Raw genomic sequence first — 18,837 nt, forward strand, 5'->3', positions numbered from 1 at the left:
GGGAAGAGAGGATGAGGGGCAAAAACCACTCAGGAAAAGAAGGGACCAGGGACTCCATCTAAGAAATCAAACATGCTGTTACGGAAACCTTTGGCACCCAGGCAGGCACAGTGCCCGCCGTCTAGACACTATAAAAACACTTTCTATGACTGCTCTGGGATTTCTAGGAAACTGTGCACGGGGCATTTTCTTATCTCTATCTGGCAGGGAGCCTGATACCTTTGATCATCAACGTGGACCTTGCCACAAGACCAAAATTGGAGGGGGGGGGCAATTTTTCTCTCACAGGGTGTGCAAAGGAGCGGGCAGCTAAAGAACTTAGTGGGGGGGGGGAGTGTCGGCGTGCTCTCTGCTGGAATGAGGTGAAGGAATCTCCATCTCTAGCGTCTGATACCGGCTCAAGGCCAGGGCCCTCTTGTTCTCTCTCTGATGGCAGCCCTTAAAACGCTTTCTGAAATTCCACTTGGCAGGGACCCTGGCTGAGCATTTCCTAAGCAAGGCACGGCCCTTGGGCCACTGAACCCAACCGTCTTTGCTGTTCTGCAGAATTCGATAAAGATGTCTGTCTGCTTGCTCAGAGAGTCCACACCTTGGAACGTCTGAGGGACTCCCCGATTGAGAAGTCTTGCTAACCCCTCACTTCCAAACACTGTACAGATTCAGTGATTAATGGCTCAGTTCATAAAATGTTATCATGCTCTTTCCTTTTGTAACATGGGAGTCTACCCGAAAGCCTCCGAGGGTAACTCCATTTCCCCTTTAGTTCCTAGCAGAGGGCATTCATTAGATATTAATTGAATCCCTTTCAACTAGAGTAAGCCCTCCCCTATGAATGTACCTTAAGTTCACTGAAGAAAAGGCAGTTTAGAATATTCAAAGATCAGTTTTTCAATCTAACCAATGTTCTTCTTTGTATCCTGGACAAATTTTTAGGTCCAAATAGAAAGTAAATCTAATTCTGGTAAAAACTCTAAATCGGACATAGGTGATTTATTTCAAACCACCGCCACCAGATTTGGTTTGCTGGTGGGCCTTTGGCCAAAAAAGCCTTTTTTTTTTTTTTAACCAGCAATCCACAAATAGTGTAGAAATTCATTTCTTAATAAATGATTTCATACAGTTTTAGACAGGATGCTGGAGCTGGTGAAATATATATGTATATTTCCAAAAATCAATCCAAGGACTAACATAAAAATTAAACTGGAAGGTGGGGGTTGGGGGATCAGACAATGCCATCCCCAGTGACTGAGGAAAACAAGCCCATATACTAATTGCAACCTGGGATCTGTGAACTTTAGAAAATAATAATTTAAATAACTATTTAATTAATGACTACTTAATAACTATTTCACCATAATTGGTTTCTTTTGTGACCCTATGTATTTTACCTTATTTTACTTTAAATTTAAATACATTATTCTGGGAAAGGATCCATAAGCTTCCCCAAGGGAGCCATAATCCATAAAAATTAAGAATGCCTTCCTTAGACATGGTACAGGTTGTACTCTGAAATGTTCTCTCCCCAAAGGGTTACTTTGAACTGAGTGGGATCTGACCAGCTCCCAAAGGTCAAAAGAAGATTAAATATGACCTCAAACAGCTGTCAACCTCAAATGTCACTAACTTAAAAAAAGAAAAAGACTTTCTTCAAGTAGGAGAAAGCTAACTTGTTGGGAAAATATATCGATGTAAAGACCTGGGATGCCAAAGGAAAGGCAAGAGCTCTCATGGGAGATAAGGCAAGAAAATGAGAGCAGGGGAAAGAAAGTCATCCAATGTCTCCCTTGGCGCTATCCAAGGAACACTGACATGACTACTAGGGTCCAGTTGGCAACTCTTTAATTCAGCAGAGTGACTCCCCCCACTCCCATGCTGGAGGAAAAGACTGCTTAAGCTATCCTTCTTTCTCTGCTTTTAGTCCATATTTACCAAGTAACCTTCTCATCTAAATTCAGTTGCTCTGCCAGGAAGGGGATGGCTCCAACCAACAGATCTGAACATATATCCAGTTAGCAGATCCATTCTTAATCGTTAATTATTAAAGTGGCTTTATGGCAGAAACTGGACCCACGTGCCTTTTGACATCACAAGCCACATCTCTCTGGTGGCTGATGGACAAGCCAGACTTAAAGGGCCAAGAGATCACAACCTCAGACCCATGTTAATTCAGTCCCAGTGCACATCCCGTAAGGACGGTCTGCCAGTTTCTATACCTTTCTTTCATAGACTCCAAGCAAGTCAACACTGTGCTAATCCTGGAACCTTCCCTCCCTTACCACTTCTTCAAGACATGCCATTCAGGAGAAGGATTTTCCTAGTTGCGGGGCCACCGCCCTCACATTCTTGTCTAAGCACTTCATGAATGCCCTGTTTGTAGAAGTTCCCAAGGACTTCTCTGTCGATTTTATGGAACCCCTTTTAACAACAGGAACATAAAAGTGCCTGATGGCAGGCTTGCCAATGAGTAATTCCTATTCATCCATCATGAAAAATACAAGTATGAGCAAATACTGGGGCTCTGCGTATTTATTCTGGTGGAGGAGAGAACCCAACACTCTACACTGAAATGAAACCGTGCATGCCAGCCAGATGTAGCCTTTGGGCACCTGGCAAGTAGCCCACCTATCTCTTCCTCCTGTAAAAGATCTCCCATGATTTCAGAAGCGACCTGGATAGGGGTTTGAGATTGAGGGATTAGTTAACAGCTTTATGTCTTACCAGAATCATGTTGAAGTCATTAAAAAGAGAAGAGAAGGAAAAGATAGAAAAAAAGGAATAAATGACTCATTCTATCCAACCCAAAGCCGACAACAGAAAACCTCGCTCAAAAATAAAGCTATCCACTTAAAGCTGGCAAGCCTATTACAAAAGGGCATGCTATACACACAGTTAACAACCTTTGAATGGATTAAGGAAGAGAATGGGTTGTCTCCAGAGAGGGAAACAAGCAAAGCTACAGCCATCTTTGCCTTAACTAATCCTTGAGAACATCTCAAAATCTCAACCTAGTTCACAAATTCCATTTGGTTTCTAAAAGAGCCTACTGAATGAAGAGATGGGGACACAGTGCAGAAGAACCTAGGGAAGAGTTCCTCTCCTCGCCTGCCATTTTTCACCTTTCTCTATTCCTAATCGGACATCTTCCCGTCTCTCCACCAACCCCTTTGAGCCAGATTTCTAGGAACTCTGAAAGACAACGACAAGCAACAGCAAAGGCTGAGTCTGCCAGACAGTGCCAGCAAGCTGCCAACACAGCACCAGTGCTTGGTGCCCAGGGCTATGCCAGTCGCCTTCCATTTTTTTTTCACATCTGCCAGTCCTCTCTTCCCCACCCTTATCCCTCATTGGAGCACTTCTGGAAGCAGCATTTCCTCCCACTTAGGGATGCCAGCTCAGAGCTGGGCAAACGTCTTTAGACAGAAGCTCAAGACTATTTGCCATTTCATTGGGGAAACCCAACTGGCTGGTGGCAAGGACAGAGCCCGGCCTTGAAACCATAGGCGAGCACAACTAGGCAGAGACATATAGTAAGGCAAAGGACGCTGGGCATATCTGCTGTAATGGAGTCAGAGTGAGAGCACATGGAAAGGAAGCCTCAAAGTTCCTTCCAACAGAAAGCTGGCAGCTGATGTGAGCAGAACATATGCATTTGCAGTCAGAGTGAGTACAAATTCCCACTCTGCTACTGGGTATCTATGTACAAGTCACTTTGCTTCCTGATTTCCTTAGCACTAAAAATGAGTTTTACATATACATGTTTGTTTATTTAAAAAAAAAAAAAAACCCTAACACTTCTATTATGTCTAATCTAAATCTGTTATCCTATGAAGTAGGGAGAGGTGCAAAAATCTCAGCTTAAGTTAACACATATTTAAATAAAGGAAACACTGGTGACTTCCAGGTTGGGAAAGCCAAAGATACAGGAAAGAAAAAAAAAATCATGTGTAATGGAGCTGGAGCTGGCTCAGCTTATTCTACAAGTGTTTCTGATTGGTCTTTTAGTGCCTTGGAGGTGAGAAAAGGAAAGGGTCCAAAGAAATACTTAAGAAAGAAAAAAAAGGAGCTATGTCATGTGGGTTAGGGCTTTAGAAACTTTGACTAAAAGTAGAAGTATTTACTAACAACTAATATTTATACATGTAAATATTCCAATTCCCATTAAGAGAGGAATCTGCTCCTTTAGAAAGCTTACCACCGAGATAAACATGGTGTCAAAACTCTTCTATTATCTGCTGTCGTTGCCTCTCCGGCTCAATTTCAGATAATTGCCAGACTTACTGAAGGCATAGATCTGGCTGTATCACTTCCTTGCACAGTGGTACCCCACTGCCTCTCTGATGAAGCCTGAAAACTCTTTTGTGTTCTACTTCCCAAGTTTGTGGGTAACTCTGTGTGGCTCTCGATTTTTTCTGTTAAATTAGATTAAAATAACTTGCCCAGACAGACAAACTATGAGAATTAAAATGTCTGAATGTTGTAGTTTACTCTACTTAAGCTCCTCAAGATGCCTTTAAAATTATGACTACCAAAGCTAACACAAAGAGAGAAATAAGAGTCCCCAGAGCCACATCCCTAGCAGCACCCCAAAACTTGAGCGAGGCCTGAGACTTGTCAGGACAGTGAGGTCCAGGGGCAAACAAAAAAAAGGAAGCTTTCTTTATTCTTCTTCCATCTTAAAATAAGGAACAAGGAAAGCAGGCCAAGGGTGAAACTGTCTCAAATTCTCTCACTCATAATCCAAGCTCTAAGTACTCAACTTTATAGCAAATATTCTCTTTCTGGAGATTCTATTCTGAGAAAAATCCCTCCCATGCTTTGAGCAAATGGGGTTCTTCTTTCAAACCACTGACAGGAAAGTCATTCCAAGCTATAAAAAGTTACAGAACTTATAGCATATTATGTTTCTTTATTCTCCCTTCTTAAGTTTTGGGGCCACTGATTTTTGCCATGCCATGAAGGCTCTGGGTAAGGAGTCTTTGCAGGAAAGCTCCATTCTCTGCAGGCTCATGTGGGTTGGTATCTCGGCCATGGCAGATGGAGGGCAAGAAGGGTAAGAAGAGCTCTCACACATACACTCCAAGAAGAGATTAGCCCAGAAGAGTGAGGGAGATTAGAAAACACTAAGCAGCCACTCCCGTGTATTATCCAAAGTCGCATTAGTTTGATCTAGGTCTAAAATACACAACAGCAAAAACACAACTTGACTCAGAACTCTGAAGGTCCCTTTAGTTGTGAGGCTGGGTAACGCCCGTCCCTCAGGCTCTCTCTCCCAGCGTATTCCAGTCACTCCCTTATTAGTTCATTTGTTGTTGCACGCATGAGCAACTCAATTTGAGCCCACTTGTTTTCCTTGAAAGCAGCCGTGGTACCCTGTTCTACAGTGTACTAGAACCCTTAACATAATCAGAACCCCATCCCTTTAAAAAAGGGAAACCAAGGGTCAGAAGGAGAAATGAGCAAGGTGATAGCAGCAATATTTATGTCACCAGGTCCTGTCCTCCCTCTGCCATGGCACCTACGCCCCTCAGCGTACCGGGAATGGTCTTCCATGGTCAGCTTGGGTGGTATGTCCTGCTCTGAAGGATTGGAGGGAGGGAGATAGAAAGCCTTGCAAGTTAGGGCTGGGGGGAGAGAATCTGCTGACTCTCTGAGCCTTCAAGCTAGTCCTACCAGGCCTCTATAAGAAATAGACAATTCCAGTTCCTTGTCTTCTCTTTCATTTACTTTTCTGCCTTTTTCAGCTTAGTTTTGTTTAAAATTTAATATGCATTCTTTTTGAAAGGGTGATTTTCATATGTTCAAATTCACAATAAATATTAACAAGAAGGATACAGGACAGTGAAATAAGGTGGTGTTGTATAGGAAGCTGTAAACTCTGTCAAGGAGCACAGTATTGTTCTAGACATAATGCAAGGCAAGACTTTGGGACTCTCAGAACCCATTTCCCCTTCTCTAAAATGTGCTCAGGAGGGAACAGGGAAGTCAGTTTTTCCACTCTAAGAGTTCTTGAAGCTAGTGAAGATGCCAAATAAAGAGAAGCATCCTCCTAATACCCTCCTGGGGGGTCCAGATCTCAAATAAGAGAATAGAACTAAACATTCTGTAAACCTTCCAGTGCTATATGTGTTAGCTACATCTAATTAAAGACTATTCTCAATTTACAAAAAAATAAACTGGCAGGAAAGGACAATTTTTCACCTAGAATTCTTTTAAGAAATATGTTTCCAAATACATTTTTAAAATATTCTATTTATATGCATTTTTTTTCCTGGAAGGGAGTTCCAGTACACCCAAGATCTTAGGAGTCAAATGCATTTAACAAAAGCTGCTGTCATATCTAGGGCCCTTTCAGATTGGCTTTACATAAGTTATCTCATTGGATTCTTCCAAATGGCCAGCGCAGTCTCACCCAGCTAATTAAAACCTAGTTTTGACAGCATTCAAAGTCAGGTATCCCCTCCCTCCCAACCCAAGTCCCAAAGCTTCCTTCATTCCACCACATGGCCCTACTTGTCAGTCTCTCACAGAAGCCCTGAAAAATTTTCCCTCTAATTTGATAAATTTTGTTAGAAGATGCCTTTCCGAGACACAGATATCCCTTATTTGCAGAACAAAGTCTACAAAACCTGCTAACCTATCATCTGTTTGCATTTTGTTCAAGATTTCTCCTTGAGGAAAGTTCTTGAAAAACAAACAAGAGGCAGATCTGATTTTCTGGCATTATCCCCTGGGCCAAAAGGACACTGGACAAGACAGGTAAAATTCACGTACATATACACACACATATATGTGTATAAATACATACAAATTTAATGCAAAGCTCTGTAAGGTTAATTGATCAACACTGAGTTACATTTGTTATAAGTCTCAACTTCCTCCCTATGGTAAGTTATCATTAGTCCTTAGGATAATGGATTTCTCTTCATTGAGGGCCAAAAACTAGTTCTCTAAGCCCTTAAAATGGGAAATGAACTAATAAAGCACTTTAGGGGTCTTTAAAATTGTTTCTTTTGTATAGAAGAAAAGTTGATGATGGAGAAGGTAAAAATGGGAAAAGTTAATTTATTAGATGGTAGACAAAAAGCAAGTTCAGAAATGGGCTCTCAGGGAGAATACAGAAGGAAGGGAGTGATCACTCTTCCTCATCACTATACCTCCCCAAAACCATCATAGAATCTGGTAAAGAGAATAAATGCATGGATACAATTGGGACATCAAATTTCTAGGGTAACATCATAAAACGTGTGGCAAGGGGAGAGGCGGAGTACATATTGATGGAATCATTTAAGAAGTTAAGAGATGGATTTGTCCAATCCACAATGGCGGCATATCTTAAAGCTCCAAAAATGACAGACTTCCAAACAGTCAATGCCAGACCAGATGTCACTTAGGAGCATGTTCATTGTCCAGGTGAGCCCAGGTCTAAGGTAGAAAGATTAAAATTCAGTTGCTACAATGGACATGAACTTCCTTTATAAGGGTATATTGAGGGCCAGAATAGGACTCTTATTAGTCAACTAGGAAGGCTCCCTTCCTCTCCCCTCCATTTCTATCAAAGGAAAAATTCTGTCTAAATGCCAGTGTCCAAGGGGCTCCCGAATTTCCTAAAGGGAGGAAGGAAACGAGTCCCTGCAGTTTGTTATTCGGAGTAAATCTCGACATTCAAGTTAGTGAGGTTACTCTGTCAAAAACACACCGTTAACTGACATCCCCCAAATGAATCCAACTGGCATCCATTAAACAAATACTCTGTGCAAGGCTCTGGCTAGCTAAGCAGGACAAATGACCCACCAGCTCCTAGAGGAAGGGGCCACAGGGATTCAGCCAATGGGCAGAACAGGGATCTGGGCGCTGGGATTCAAGCTGGCTCAGAACGCCTGCTGCCTGGAAGGCTGGCACAGCTCAAGTTGGGCACCTCCTTCCCAGCCCTCCCCCAGCTCTCTGCTGCCCGTGGCTTTCCCCAGTCAGAGCAGATCCAGCAAGGGATGCTGCTCCAAGGCCCTCATTTTGTACAGCCCCAAACCCAAAGCTTACCCCATATGGCAGGTAGTTAGTAGCGGCTGCAGCCGAAGGAACCCCCAAAGTGGAGGGTGAGGGTATCCCAGAAGTAGAGGCTGGGAACAGACCCAGCGCATTCAGATTTAATCCAGGAAGTAAGTGGGCTTGAAGCTGCAAGGGTAGGAAGGTTACGGATATTATGACAAAAAGGTCCAACGCCAAAGCTCCATCACGAGACAACACTCAGAATAGGACCCCCTTCTCTTTCTCTCTCTCTCTCTCTCTCATTCTCTCATGCTCACTTTTTAAAATAACAGCAATTTTTTTTTGGCATTCACATGATCAAACATCACCTGAACAGCCCCTCAGACCAGCAGGGGAAGGGGGAGTTTGCACTTGCTTGTCTCCTGAAGGTTTCATTAATCTCTTTCACCTGCCGGGTCTCCCCACAAGGATGGGGGGGTGGTGCCCACGGGCAGCAGGGACCGTGGCCTCCACTTCTGGCACAGTACACCGTGCCACCCGATCCACTGTTCTACCCACAGTGGGCTCTCATTGAACACAGATCAAATCACTTATAAACTCTTGGTGCTCTTCCACTGCGGCCCAAGCCAGATCTACGGAGCCAGGAAATGCAGGATGGCCAAGAAAGGAAGGAGACAGATTGAAGCCAGGCCTAACAGAGTTTCATGCATCTTAAAGTCCTTCAGAGGGAAAGGCCCCCAGACACCCCCCTCCCTAACCTGGACGTTGCTACTTCCTTCTCTCTCTTTTTGGATGGGTGGGGGAGAGGGAAAGGACAGGGAAGGGAGAAAATTAGTCAGGGGTGGAAAGGGGGCAAGGGTGGGAAGAGAGAGGGAGGGTGAAGTTGAAAATAGAGAACGCTAAGAATAAAATCACCCTGTAACAATCAAGAGTTCTTATCTGGGGGGAAAAAAAATTGCCTGAAGACTAGACTTGCTTCCAAGCAGCTCCTTTGGACAATTCCTAACAAGTGGGGATGCGTACAAACACTGAAACCTTCTCCGATCTCAATATTGACGGCTCTTTCCCTCCTATCTTTCCCACTTCCCTCCAAGCTCAGGCTAACTCCTCACAATCCAAGGTGCTACTTCCCTGTCTGCCCTCACTCGGGGCACAGGAGCCTACACAGGAAAATGGAGGGAGTATTCATGGTCCAGATAGGGACTTCTTAAACTCATGCCATAAAATTAAAGGGTCTCATCTTTTCTTAAGCCAGCTCAAGGCCGGGAAGAGAGTGATGGTACAGGCCTTCACAATGCTACAGGGAGGGGGACCATCACAAACAGGATGCCCCAAGGCCTCGTGCCACAGAATCCACATCAAGTGGCCATATGCTGCGTCCCTAGCAGCTTTGCTACAGAAGCAGAGCTTTCTCATGAGCAGCCACATAGCAAGAGAGTTCCAGGCTTCTTTTTTTTTTTTTTTTTTTTTTTTTTTTTTTTTGAAAGAGGAAAAGCCAAAGTTCTGGGCTTGGAATTATGTGATCTGGCCTTCCCTGGGCTCACGGTAAAGTAAGCTTAGATCACTTTAGCTTTACCTCAGAGGGTCATTTTAACGATGAAGTGAAGTCCTAAAATATGTGCAAAGATTTTGAAAAGAAGAAAGAATCAGCAGTGAGAAATCATATTGTTAAGTTGAAGACACAGCCAGGAGGGCAGTTTGAATGAAACCATGAAAAGAGAAATCAGGAGAGGTGCTGAAGCGACTCCTTGATTCTTGAATTTGGGTCGAGATCTAATCCTTCTCTTCCTGGGGAAGTTTTAAAAAGCTAATGCCATTTCTCTTACTTGAACACTAATCCCAACAGGAAGCACCATTAATTAGCTACAGCCCCTCCAGTTTTGAATTTTCCTGTTGAAAATTATCATTCAAAATGAGGCTGCTACCAACTGTCTACTTTTCCCTCATAAATCCACTTTTTATGACTGAATCCCTATGATATAAAGGATTCTAACCTATCATTTCTAGTCCCTTCCTACTGGTCTGTTTGGGTACTACCTGTATTCCACTAGAAACAGAATGCCTTGTCAATCAAAAACCTTCTTTATATTCCCAAGCTATAATTAATGATAAAAGAGCTTTGATTTTTAACATACCCCAAATATTCCCTTTTACATGGTCCAATTGCTAGCACATCTCCCTCCAACTACAAACACCAAGCCCATACTGATATAATAGAAGGACTGTTTCAATTTTACAAATGAGAAAAACATTTCATCACGTATTCAATTCCTAACTGACCACCCTCACCCAAAAGGATAGAGGAAAGAAAAAAGGGGAAGGGAGAAAAAAAAAAGTCTTAATCACCTCCAGTATTTCAGAACTCACATTCATAGCACTGAGATCACTCTCATAAGACTCCCTTATTTTCTTCATGATCTCCTCCTCAGCCTTGCCACAAGTCTCAATGCTACCTTTGACAGTGATGGTACGCTCTGGGTTGTACAGAGTCAACTCCTGCAGTCTGTAGAGTGAAGAAAAAAACACACAAAGAAGGAGAAAAAGAGAAAGAAAGAAAGAAATTATTAGGAAAAGACTGTTAATTTCCATGAAGGCACAAATGTTGATTCCAACCCCAAGGTGGTAGCTGGTAATAGCTAGAAGCGAGTGGTCAAACGTAATAGGAATTAGCAAAGAAGCAAGAAGGGATGAATTATAAGATAAAGAAGGCGGCAAGAGAATGCTTCTCTTCACAGCATCCTGAAGAAAACTGGTCTCAACTGCAGCTCAGTTTTAAAGCATACTTTAAATGGTGTGCAGAGATCAACCATTTAAGTTGGAGTCATGTCTACTTGTCATTTGAAAGTGAAATGCAAGGCAACAGGATTCTCGAGATAAGAGTCTACACAGCCGAAAGGAGCGTCAAGCAGGGCCCCGTTACACCTTTAGCTCCATTCTTACGCTCTGAAGAAAAGACTACAGCAATTCCAGACAGGACAGCACTTAATCTTTCAAATAACGTACAGTTCAGATGGAGACATCCGGTGTTAACATTTTTCCAGGGCAATGTTTGCGGGGCCATCCAACAAGGAGGAAGCACTCACCACTTTCAAAGACCGGAAGCTTAGTTGTAGCCAAGTCTTCTATAACCTACCTTAACCAACAACTTCAAACAAGAAACCAAAATCATCAGCTTTAATGGCTCAGACACGGACTAGATCATTCAGACACCATTAAGACACAATATTCAATGGGGTAAGGCAGTCATGCTGGAGATCTTAACGAGGGGTTCTAGTGGAACATGACTTCCTCTTCCCACCCTCACCCCTACCCTCGCCACCTTTCTGAGGTGGCCTAGGCCAGGAAACAGAAAAGTCGGATTTGAGCCACAAGGGCGGAAAGGGACGTAAACAACTATGTGAAATGGGATGGTGTTAGAATATTGAAAGGCATTTACTAACCAGTAAATCTCTGAATTATGCTAAATAACCTAGGTTCCTTGGATGTTATCACTTATGGTTTTCAACCTCACTACAAGGGTCAACTTGGATACAGTTGGGAAAACCATCTTGGCTTTCTCCAAAGGGGCCATGCTATGCCAACTTTTGCCCTCCTGCTATTTTACATTTTCATATGTTCTCTCGCAGCTTCCTAGAGGAGCACTTCACTGAAGAAGGAAGGGCTGTCATCACAAAACAGTTTCCTCTTGCATTTTCACATCTATTTGTTTTGCAGAGTAAGCCTGGCATAGCAGATAGAATATAAGACTGGAATTGAGAATACATGAGTTCAAATCCCACATACTGGCTGTGTGACTAGAGACAGTTGTTTAATTTCTCTGATTCTCAGACAAAAGCAGAGAGGAGTTATGATAATCCTGAGAGGAGAAGAGAGCTCTCATAGCAAAAAAAAGGCAAAGGAATTGCATGGAAATGTTAGTTATTATTTTCCTCCCCTTGAACTTTACATTAAGGCAAGAAATTTTCATGTATTCCCTTCCTCCACTCATTTTTTTTTCCAAGTCCTTGATTTTCCATTTAACTTCTCTCAGGCAACCAGAGCCAGAAAACTTAAGTGTTATGATCAGCCCATGTAGGGCTGGAAAGCGTTTTAGTGAGCCATATAATCTAAAAACCTCTCGTTTTACTGTTGAAGAAATTTGAGATCCAGAGAGGGGAGTTTATTTGCTCAAAGTCACATAGGAGGTAAGTTGCAGACAGCATTTGAATACAGGTTCTCAGCCTCCAAATCCAGTCTTATTTCTACTATTGCAAGCCATGTTGCCTTAGCAACCCTCTTAACCAACATAGAAACTCAACATTTAATCCTTCTTGCTCCTCCACTGGAAACAGATACACCACCTCCAGTGGGGGCTCCGGAAGGATATGTGCTTGTGGATGGCAGGTGATTTGGAAGAATGAGAGTGAACATATTTAAGTACATAGACAGGACAGGGGAGAATAGCAACTCAAACTGAATGGAGTCAGCTCCGCTGAATAAAATGTTAACGGTAGTGGCTCGGGCTCCCATTGCATCCCAAGATACCAGAGTCAGAATCTTAAGCCAGAGCAGTACTCACGGTGAGATGGTGATCTTGGTATCAGTGTCCTGCTCGATTTTCTTCAGGTTCCTTCCTTCCTTCCCAATCAGGCGGCCAACAAAGTTGTTATGAGCCAGAATCTTCAAGGGAATTTCGTCGGTGCTGAAAGACCGAAAAACATCAGAAACTCAAGGCAGGGGGGGAGGGGAAATTTTAATAAAAAGATAATCACATCCACTCATTCAGCAAACATTTGAGTGCCTACTATGTACGAGGCATTGCACTAAGCGCGGTCCGGGATGAAATACCATGGAGGTGCCTGTTAGAAATAGAGGAATAATGTATAATTAGAGGTGATAGTACTGCACTGGGATTTAAGACTCAAGTTCCAGCCCCATTTCTGGGGCTGAAGAGCCAAGTCCTGGGTAATCCCCTTCCCCTTTCTGGGACTCATTTTCCTTTTCTATAATAATAGTGGGCTGGACAAGGTGGCTGCTAAGGAACTTGTCCATTTCCAGCATCCTGTTATAAAGACCAAGCACCACTTTTAAAAAATACAAAAACCAACAGTGATATTCATGAACAAGTCCAACACCCTCCTACTTTGGGAATTTTGGGCCCAAATGTTCCCTAACAGTATCATATTACAAAACCTTCAGACACAAAGAAAAGCTAATATTGCTTTCAGATACCAAGTTGACGAATAACATAACATGACATCCTCTGAAAGGATTCCCACTGGTGGAAGCATCTTTACATGGAATTTTTGATAGGAAAAAATGGTGCAATATCATCAGAGAACTACAGCTCTGGACTATGGCAAATCCTTGTTAAGGCAGTGCTCAGTCAAATGGGCTCCTTTCCTCAAGTGTGCTCCTTACTTGGATAAGCATTTCCAAATTATGCCCATAGTCCCCGTATTACGGTCTAGGTGCCATCCCACAAAATCCTATATAATAGCACTTAAGGCTCTTGACCCCCATCCCTACTTCTCATAGGGGAGTGAGAACAAGTCAATCCCTTACAAACTCCAAGCTTGGATATCACAGGAAATGACATAGATTAGGAGAGAGAGCAGAGGAACTGGAGTAATAAGCAGGTGACACTGAGTCACCAAGGATTGGCTCACAGGCAGCGATTTCTAATGTTATCAATTGCTACTTGCTCCCAGAGCATCTCCTGGATGTTAGTAAATGGATTTAATCATAGGACATGCTCTTAAGAGAATACCCTTTTTGGGAAATGGGAAAGGAAATAAAATTTGGGCAGGAACACTGAAGTTCCTGAACAGTTTGAAGAATTTTTCTGATTCCCAGATCAGTCTTTTTACTCTTGTTTTCTCTGATGGTCAGCAGGCATCAAGGCCAGGGATTGAAAAGCAGAGCTCAGCAGGTCAAGAAAGAAAGAAATCCAAGCCAGATTGGAGAGACATAGCTGAGCGTCTCCATCTTTCTCTCTGCATTCCTGCTCAAAATGTCTGTTGGCGATAGAGACAGTTGGATCGTGAAGGTGCCCACTGCCTCTGGCAAAGACAACGTTCTGCTTGGCACCTCTGCCTACCTCTCACTGGGATGGACCAGGCCAATTTGTTTTTAGAAAAATTTAATTTGGAAGTAGCTGACAATCATGGAGGAAAGGGATGGGAAAGGGAAGAAGAGGCTTCATTTAGATTCCTTTTGACTATGTAAAAGATCAAGCAAGACTTTTGTCACCAGCCTGCAAGAATGCCCACTTACTGTGCAGAAAGCCAAGTCATGAGCCCCAGCTATGTAACCAAAGCATAAGAGGTAGAATTAATAAGCATGTTAACAGCATGATGGCTCTACACTCTCACTGACCCCTAATTTGTAGGTCATGGAAAAGAGACCGACATTCTAGGACTGACTTCCTTTAAAAGGAGAAACCAGGGGGACCCTCGACTGATATCCCTGTAAGAGGGAAAGGGGAAGAGATGCTTTGTCTTTTGCCTCAGTCATCAGGAAACATGAGAGACACAGGAATTAGGTACATCTCTTTAACTAGAGTTGGAACATCACATGAATGCCCCTGGCCCTTTTTTTTTTTTTTTTTTTTTTTGAACCAAGGATCATTAATCCCATCAGAGACAGCCACTATACCCATTTCAGGGCCAACCAGGCAACTGAGAAATTCATCCAGTTCCCACAAAAGCCTCTTCAGGGCTTATCAACACCCAGAAGATTGATTGCTAATGTCAAAATTCAAGAGATTACAGACCCTGAAATGAAAAGGTACTTTTCTTCCAAGTTGCTCAAAACACTCCTAATCTCATTCCTCCCTCCCCATTTTAGAGGAGCTATCATTACTGGTACCTGACGGATGGCCTAGCATTTGGTGAATGCTGAATGACATTGCCAAAGCATTTCCAGGATTGCAGAGAACATAACATGCAAGACCGCTTGTGAACCAAATAACAACCCTGTGAAGTAGGAAGTTATCACGAGGATCATCAGTCCCATTTTACAGATGAGGAATCGGGTTCAGAGAGTAGAAGAAACTTGCTCATGATCACACAGGGAGCATGTGTCAGAGCCAGCATTTGAAGCTAGAGGGATGGCCGAGGAGATCATTAGTGCAAGCGGTTAGAGCGTGCATCTTGACTTGGGTGGATGAGATGGGGGACCAGGAGCCAATACTGGGGCAAAATTGTGTCCGAGCTGAAGAAGGGCCCCTAGGACATACAAGCGGGCACTTCCAGGGTGCTGCGCTCAAACCAGCGGACCTCGGGTTCCCAACTAAGGTAAAGGAAGAGCCAGAAAACTTTTGTGTCCCGAAGCTTAAGCTGTTGGGGGCACATGTGGACATGTCACCCTTCACTCCTCAGCAGAATTCTCTTTAAACAGACCCAAAGGGAAACACTCCTGAACCACGACCACTCAACTGGAACCCTCTCCCCCTCCCCCCCAGGCAATGCCCTTTACTCACAATTTGGTATCTTGGGCTTCCTTCTGCATGATCTCCATGATAATCTTGCAAGCAGTGGAGCAGCCTTCAGGAGAGGCGTGGATAGTAATCGGCTTCTCAGAGGCGCCAGCATTTTCCTTGCGGTGGATATCAATCCTTTTGGTGGGAATGGGAAAAAGATGTGAGCAGAAAGTTAGCCTCCAAAGAGCTCATCTTATGGGACTGGTCTAGCCTCACAAGCCACCCCCCCAATTTCTGAGTCAAACCAAGTGGGGGCAAAGAGTGGGGCAAGTCACCGCATCCCCCAAAGTGTCAACTCTTGATTATCCCCATGGGGCATCTCTCCATTTCTGGTGACTTCTTCATGCGAATCTGAATCCCAGCAGAATTTCCGTCGACATTCTACAATGTGTCCGGGCCATCCCTCTGTGCTGCCCATGTGGACGGTAGGCACTCAAGGATTGTAAATTTATTGTCATCATCATTTCAGCAAAATGCCAGTGGAAGAGCGTCTGTACCCAGAAGTCTTACAGAACCAACCAAAGGCAGACAAGAGGGAACTGGGCATTAAAGGATCATGGATTTAGAGCCAGAAAGAACCTCTGAGGCAATCTAGTCCAGCTACCACATTCTTAGGAGATGAAGAAACTGAGACCCAGAGCAGTGACGTGGACTTGCTTAAGGTCGGACAGGCTAGGAAGGTGCAGAACCAGGATTTGGACCCGGTCCCCCGTCTCCAAATAGAGTGTGCTTTCCACTGTCCCGCGGTGCTCGAGCCACTGCTCTCCCCCTTTCAGGGCAGATGATCAAGAGTTGACCATGCATTTAGTGTGAACATTTCTCAGGTTATCATCAGAATGACCCAACTCCAAGCACACGCACACACACAGAAAGGTTAAGGGGTTTATGGCCTCTGTAGCAGAAAGGACCGCTACTCAGGAGCAACACTCGGGAGCAAAGGCACAAAGAGCGTCCCTGGGCACAAGACAAGGGCTCTCAAACTTCTCCTAAGGAGCACAAGCCCCTCCCTCCCCGCTGGGCCTTCGGGGGTCCCCAGCCCTCATGCCACATCCGCGTCTTTACCTTGGCCACATCTCTGAGAGAGTCCTTCCCACCACCACCACCACAGACAACAGCTCTCTAGGGCGTTAGGCACAGGCAGCAGCTACCATCCAAGCAGTCCCTGAAAAGCCTGGGGGGGGCATGAAAGGAGGGTGCCCCTGCCCTCACAGGGGCACGGCAAGGGAAGGGGTGGGGAGTGGCTGAAGGACAAAGGCGCCGGCTGCAAAAGTCTCCCAACTCTAAAGGCCTGGATCACACAGACAGAGCCAGGCAAGACCGCAGAACTCTGCTCGAGCCACCTCCTTTTCCAGATGGGAAACAGACCCAGCGCAATCGGCTCGCCCGGCGTCACCCGGTGAGCAAGGGCAGCGAGGCCCAGGCCAGGGCGCCAGACCCGTCCTTCTGCTGTGGCCCACGGCCCCCTCAGCTGCCTCCTCAGCTGCCTCCTTTGTCCCCATTTGGATCTCCTTTAGCCAAAGGGGGGAGGGGAGCTCGGCCGAGTCAAGCTCTCGGGCTGCCCTTGGAGCTTCTGCTCAGAAGTCTCCCCTGTGAGGGGACGAGGGCAGAGCATCCGGTTCCCTTCTCACGCACTGGGTCGGGCCCTGGAGAGGTGGCTACGTTTGCAAACAGACTCCCTTCCACCTCATAACACTTGAGCACAATTGGAACGGGAGCTGGAAAACTGACAAGCCATGGCTCCATTTTATCCCCACAGGCACTACATCGACTGGGGGAGCCAACTGCCTTAATCTGCCCTTCTTCTCTGGGGTTGGCCACGTTCGGGCAGGCTCTTCCAAGCCAGCTTGGATCCTCGCATAGTGCGGGCCGTGCCCTTTGGGGAATAATGGGATGACGCCTCAGAGGCCGTCCACACCTGCACCCTGCCTCCCCGCCAAAAACCCGGAAGCCGCCAGGGTCATCTCGGCAACAGCACAGCAGCAAATGCACACCACAGCTCTGTCACTGGTTCTCTCTCATTGAACAAGATGGCCAACTGGGGCTGCACGCAGAGAGAGGATCTTGCCTACAACGCTGGGAAGGAAGAAGCCCTGGAGAGGGTCCAGTAGGATCCCTATTCCCGTTGCTTCCATTGTTCTCCAGAGCCACATTTTTCCAAATACTCCTCATCTGGGAAGAGATGCCAACAGTCCCCTTCCCGTCTATCCCCATCCCCATCCGTTTTGCTCCATTAGCAATTAAACATCAGATCGCTTGGGGGAGGAGAGAATGTTCCTCTGCTGATTAGGGCAGCCCTCTGAGGCCACTTCAGAAAGTGTGCCCATCAAATAATGATTAGTTTCTGTAGCCAGAGGTAATTAAATCCACTGGCAAGGATCAGCGGAGCATTCGAGGGAACAAGCCCACCACCTCCTCTTGGGTTCTATCACCCCTTCCTGCCCCCCATAGCATGTACTGCCAAGAAATCCCTACCGCAGAATTAAAAACATGGAGGACCAGAGGCCACAGCTCTGCCTCATTGGGCAAGTCAACGAATGACCTGACAAGAAATACCCAAATTTGCTCAGGGTGAAGAAGGGGAAACCAGCTAGAAAGTGACTGTGGTGAATTACGAGATGCAGTGCGCTCTAAAAAATAAAGCTGGATGGAGGTGAGGAGTGGGGAGAGGAAGAGATAACAAATGGGTCAAGAGGCTCATGGGACCCCAGAGAAGCATTAGGGCTTAGCTAAGCTCTTGGGTTACAGGCTCCTGCCCCTCCCAGACCAGGCCTCCTTTCTACTCCATTCTGGCCATCAGTAAGCAGCATCCCGTGCTACTTGAGTCTGCACACAGGCAAAGCATTCTCACCTTCTGCAAAAAAACATTTCAAGGGGGGGAGGGTCCACTTCCTAGCAGCCCTCCCACCAACTTCTGACTCCACCCATCCCTCCCATTCTGCAATGGCTTCTCTCCAAGGAAATCTGTCCCCTACTCCTCTAAACAGGGGCAGCAGGTTCACACTGGCCAGCGCAGCCTCACTTAAGTCCATAAAATGGGGCATTAATTGTGTGTGCCCAGCACCTCACTGTGATGAAGAGGACCGGCGGAAACTGTCTAAGGATCGCCGCCATCCTGCTCCAGAAAGCTGTGGAAGAAGGAAGCCTGCTCCACTACCAAGGACAGCTACTTTTCCCACTACACTTTATTGGCCAGAAGGCAGCTGGATGCATCCAGTCAGCAACAAGTATGGGAGCAGAGAAGGAAGAGGGAGGACGCTGGAAGTTTTCCTTAAGTAGCAAAGACGCCTATGAAGAGCCCGGAGAGCTCGCCAGAAAAATCTGCTCACTTCCAGTTTTCAATATAAGAGAAGATTTCATGAACTTGAATGTTTTAAAGATTAATAGCATCTAGC

At 45.1% G+C, this 18,837-nt stretch overlaps 1 protein-coding gene across 1 annotated transcript in view; it reads right to left on the reverse strand.

The window, feature by feature from the left end:
• The window catches only part of IGF2BP3 (insulin like growth factor 2 mRNA binding protein 3), a 103,161-nt gene that overhangs the window by 11,591 nt on the left and 72,733 nt on the right, over positions 1–18,837 (reverse strand). The window contains exons 7-10 of the mRNA XM_051961487.1: positions 15,446–15,580; positions 12,542–12,664; positions 10,351–10,486; positions 8,035–8,169 (exon numbers count right to left, since the gene is read on the reverse strand). Of these exons, the coding sequence (XP_051817447.1) occupies positions 8,035–8,169; positions 10,351–10,486; positions 12,542–12,664; positions 15,446–15,580 (529 nt within the window). The remainder of the gene's footprint in view (positions 1–8,034; positions 8,170–10,350; positions 10,487–12,541; positions 12,665–15,445; positions 15,581–18,837) is intronic.

The sequence above is a fragment of the Antechinus flavipes genome, chromosome 5 (assembly GCF_016432865.1).
Source record: "Antechinus flavipes isolate AdamAnt ecotype Samford, QLD, Australia chromosome 5, AdamAnt_v2, whole genome shotgun sequence".
Taxonomy (NCBI): domain Eukaryota; kingdom Metazoa; phylum Chordata; class Mammalia; order Dasyuromorphia; family Dasyuridae; genus Antechinus; species Antechinus flavipes.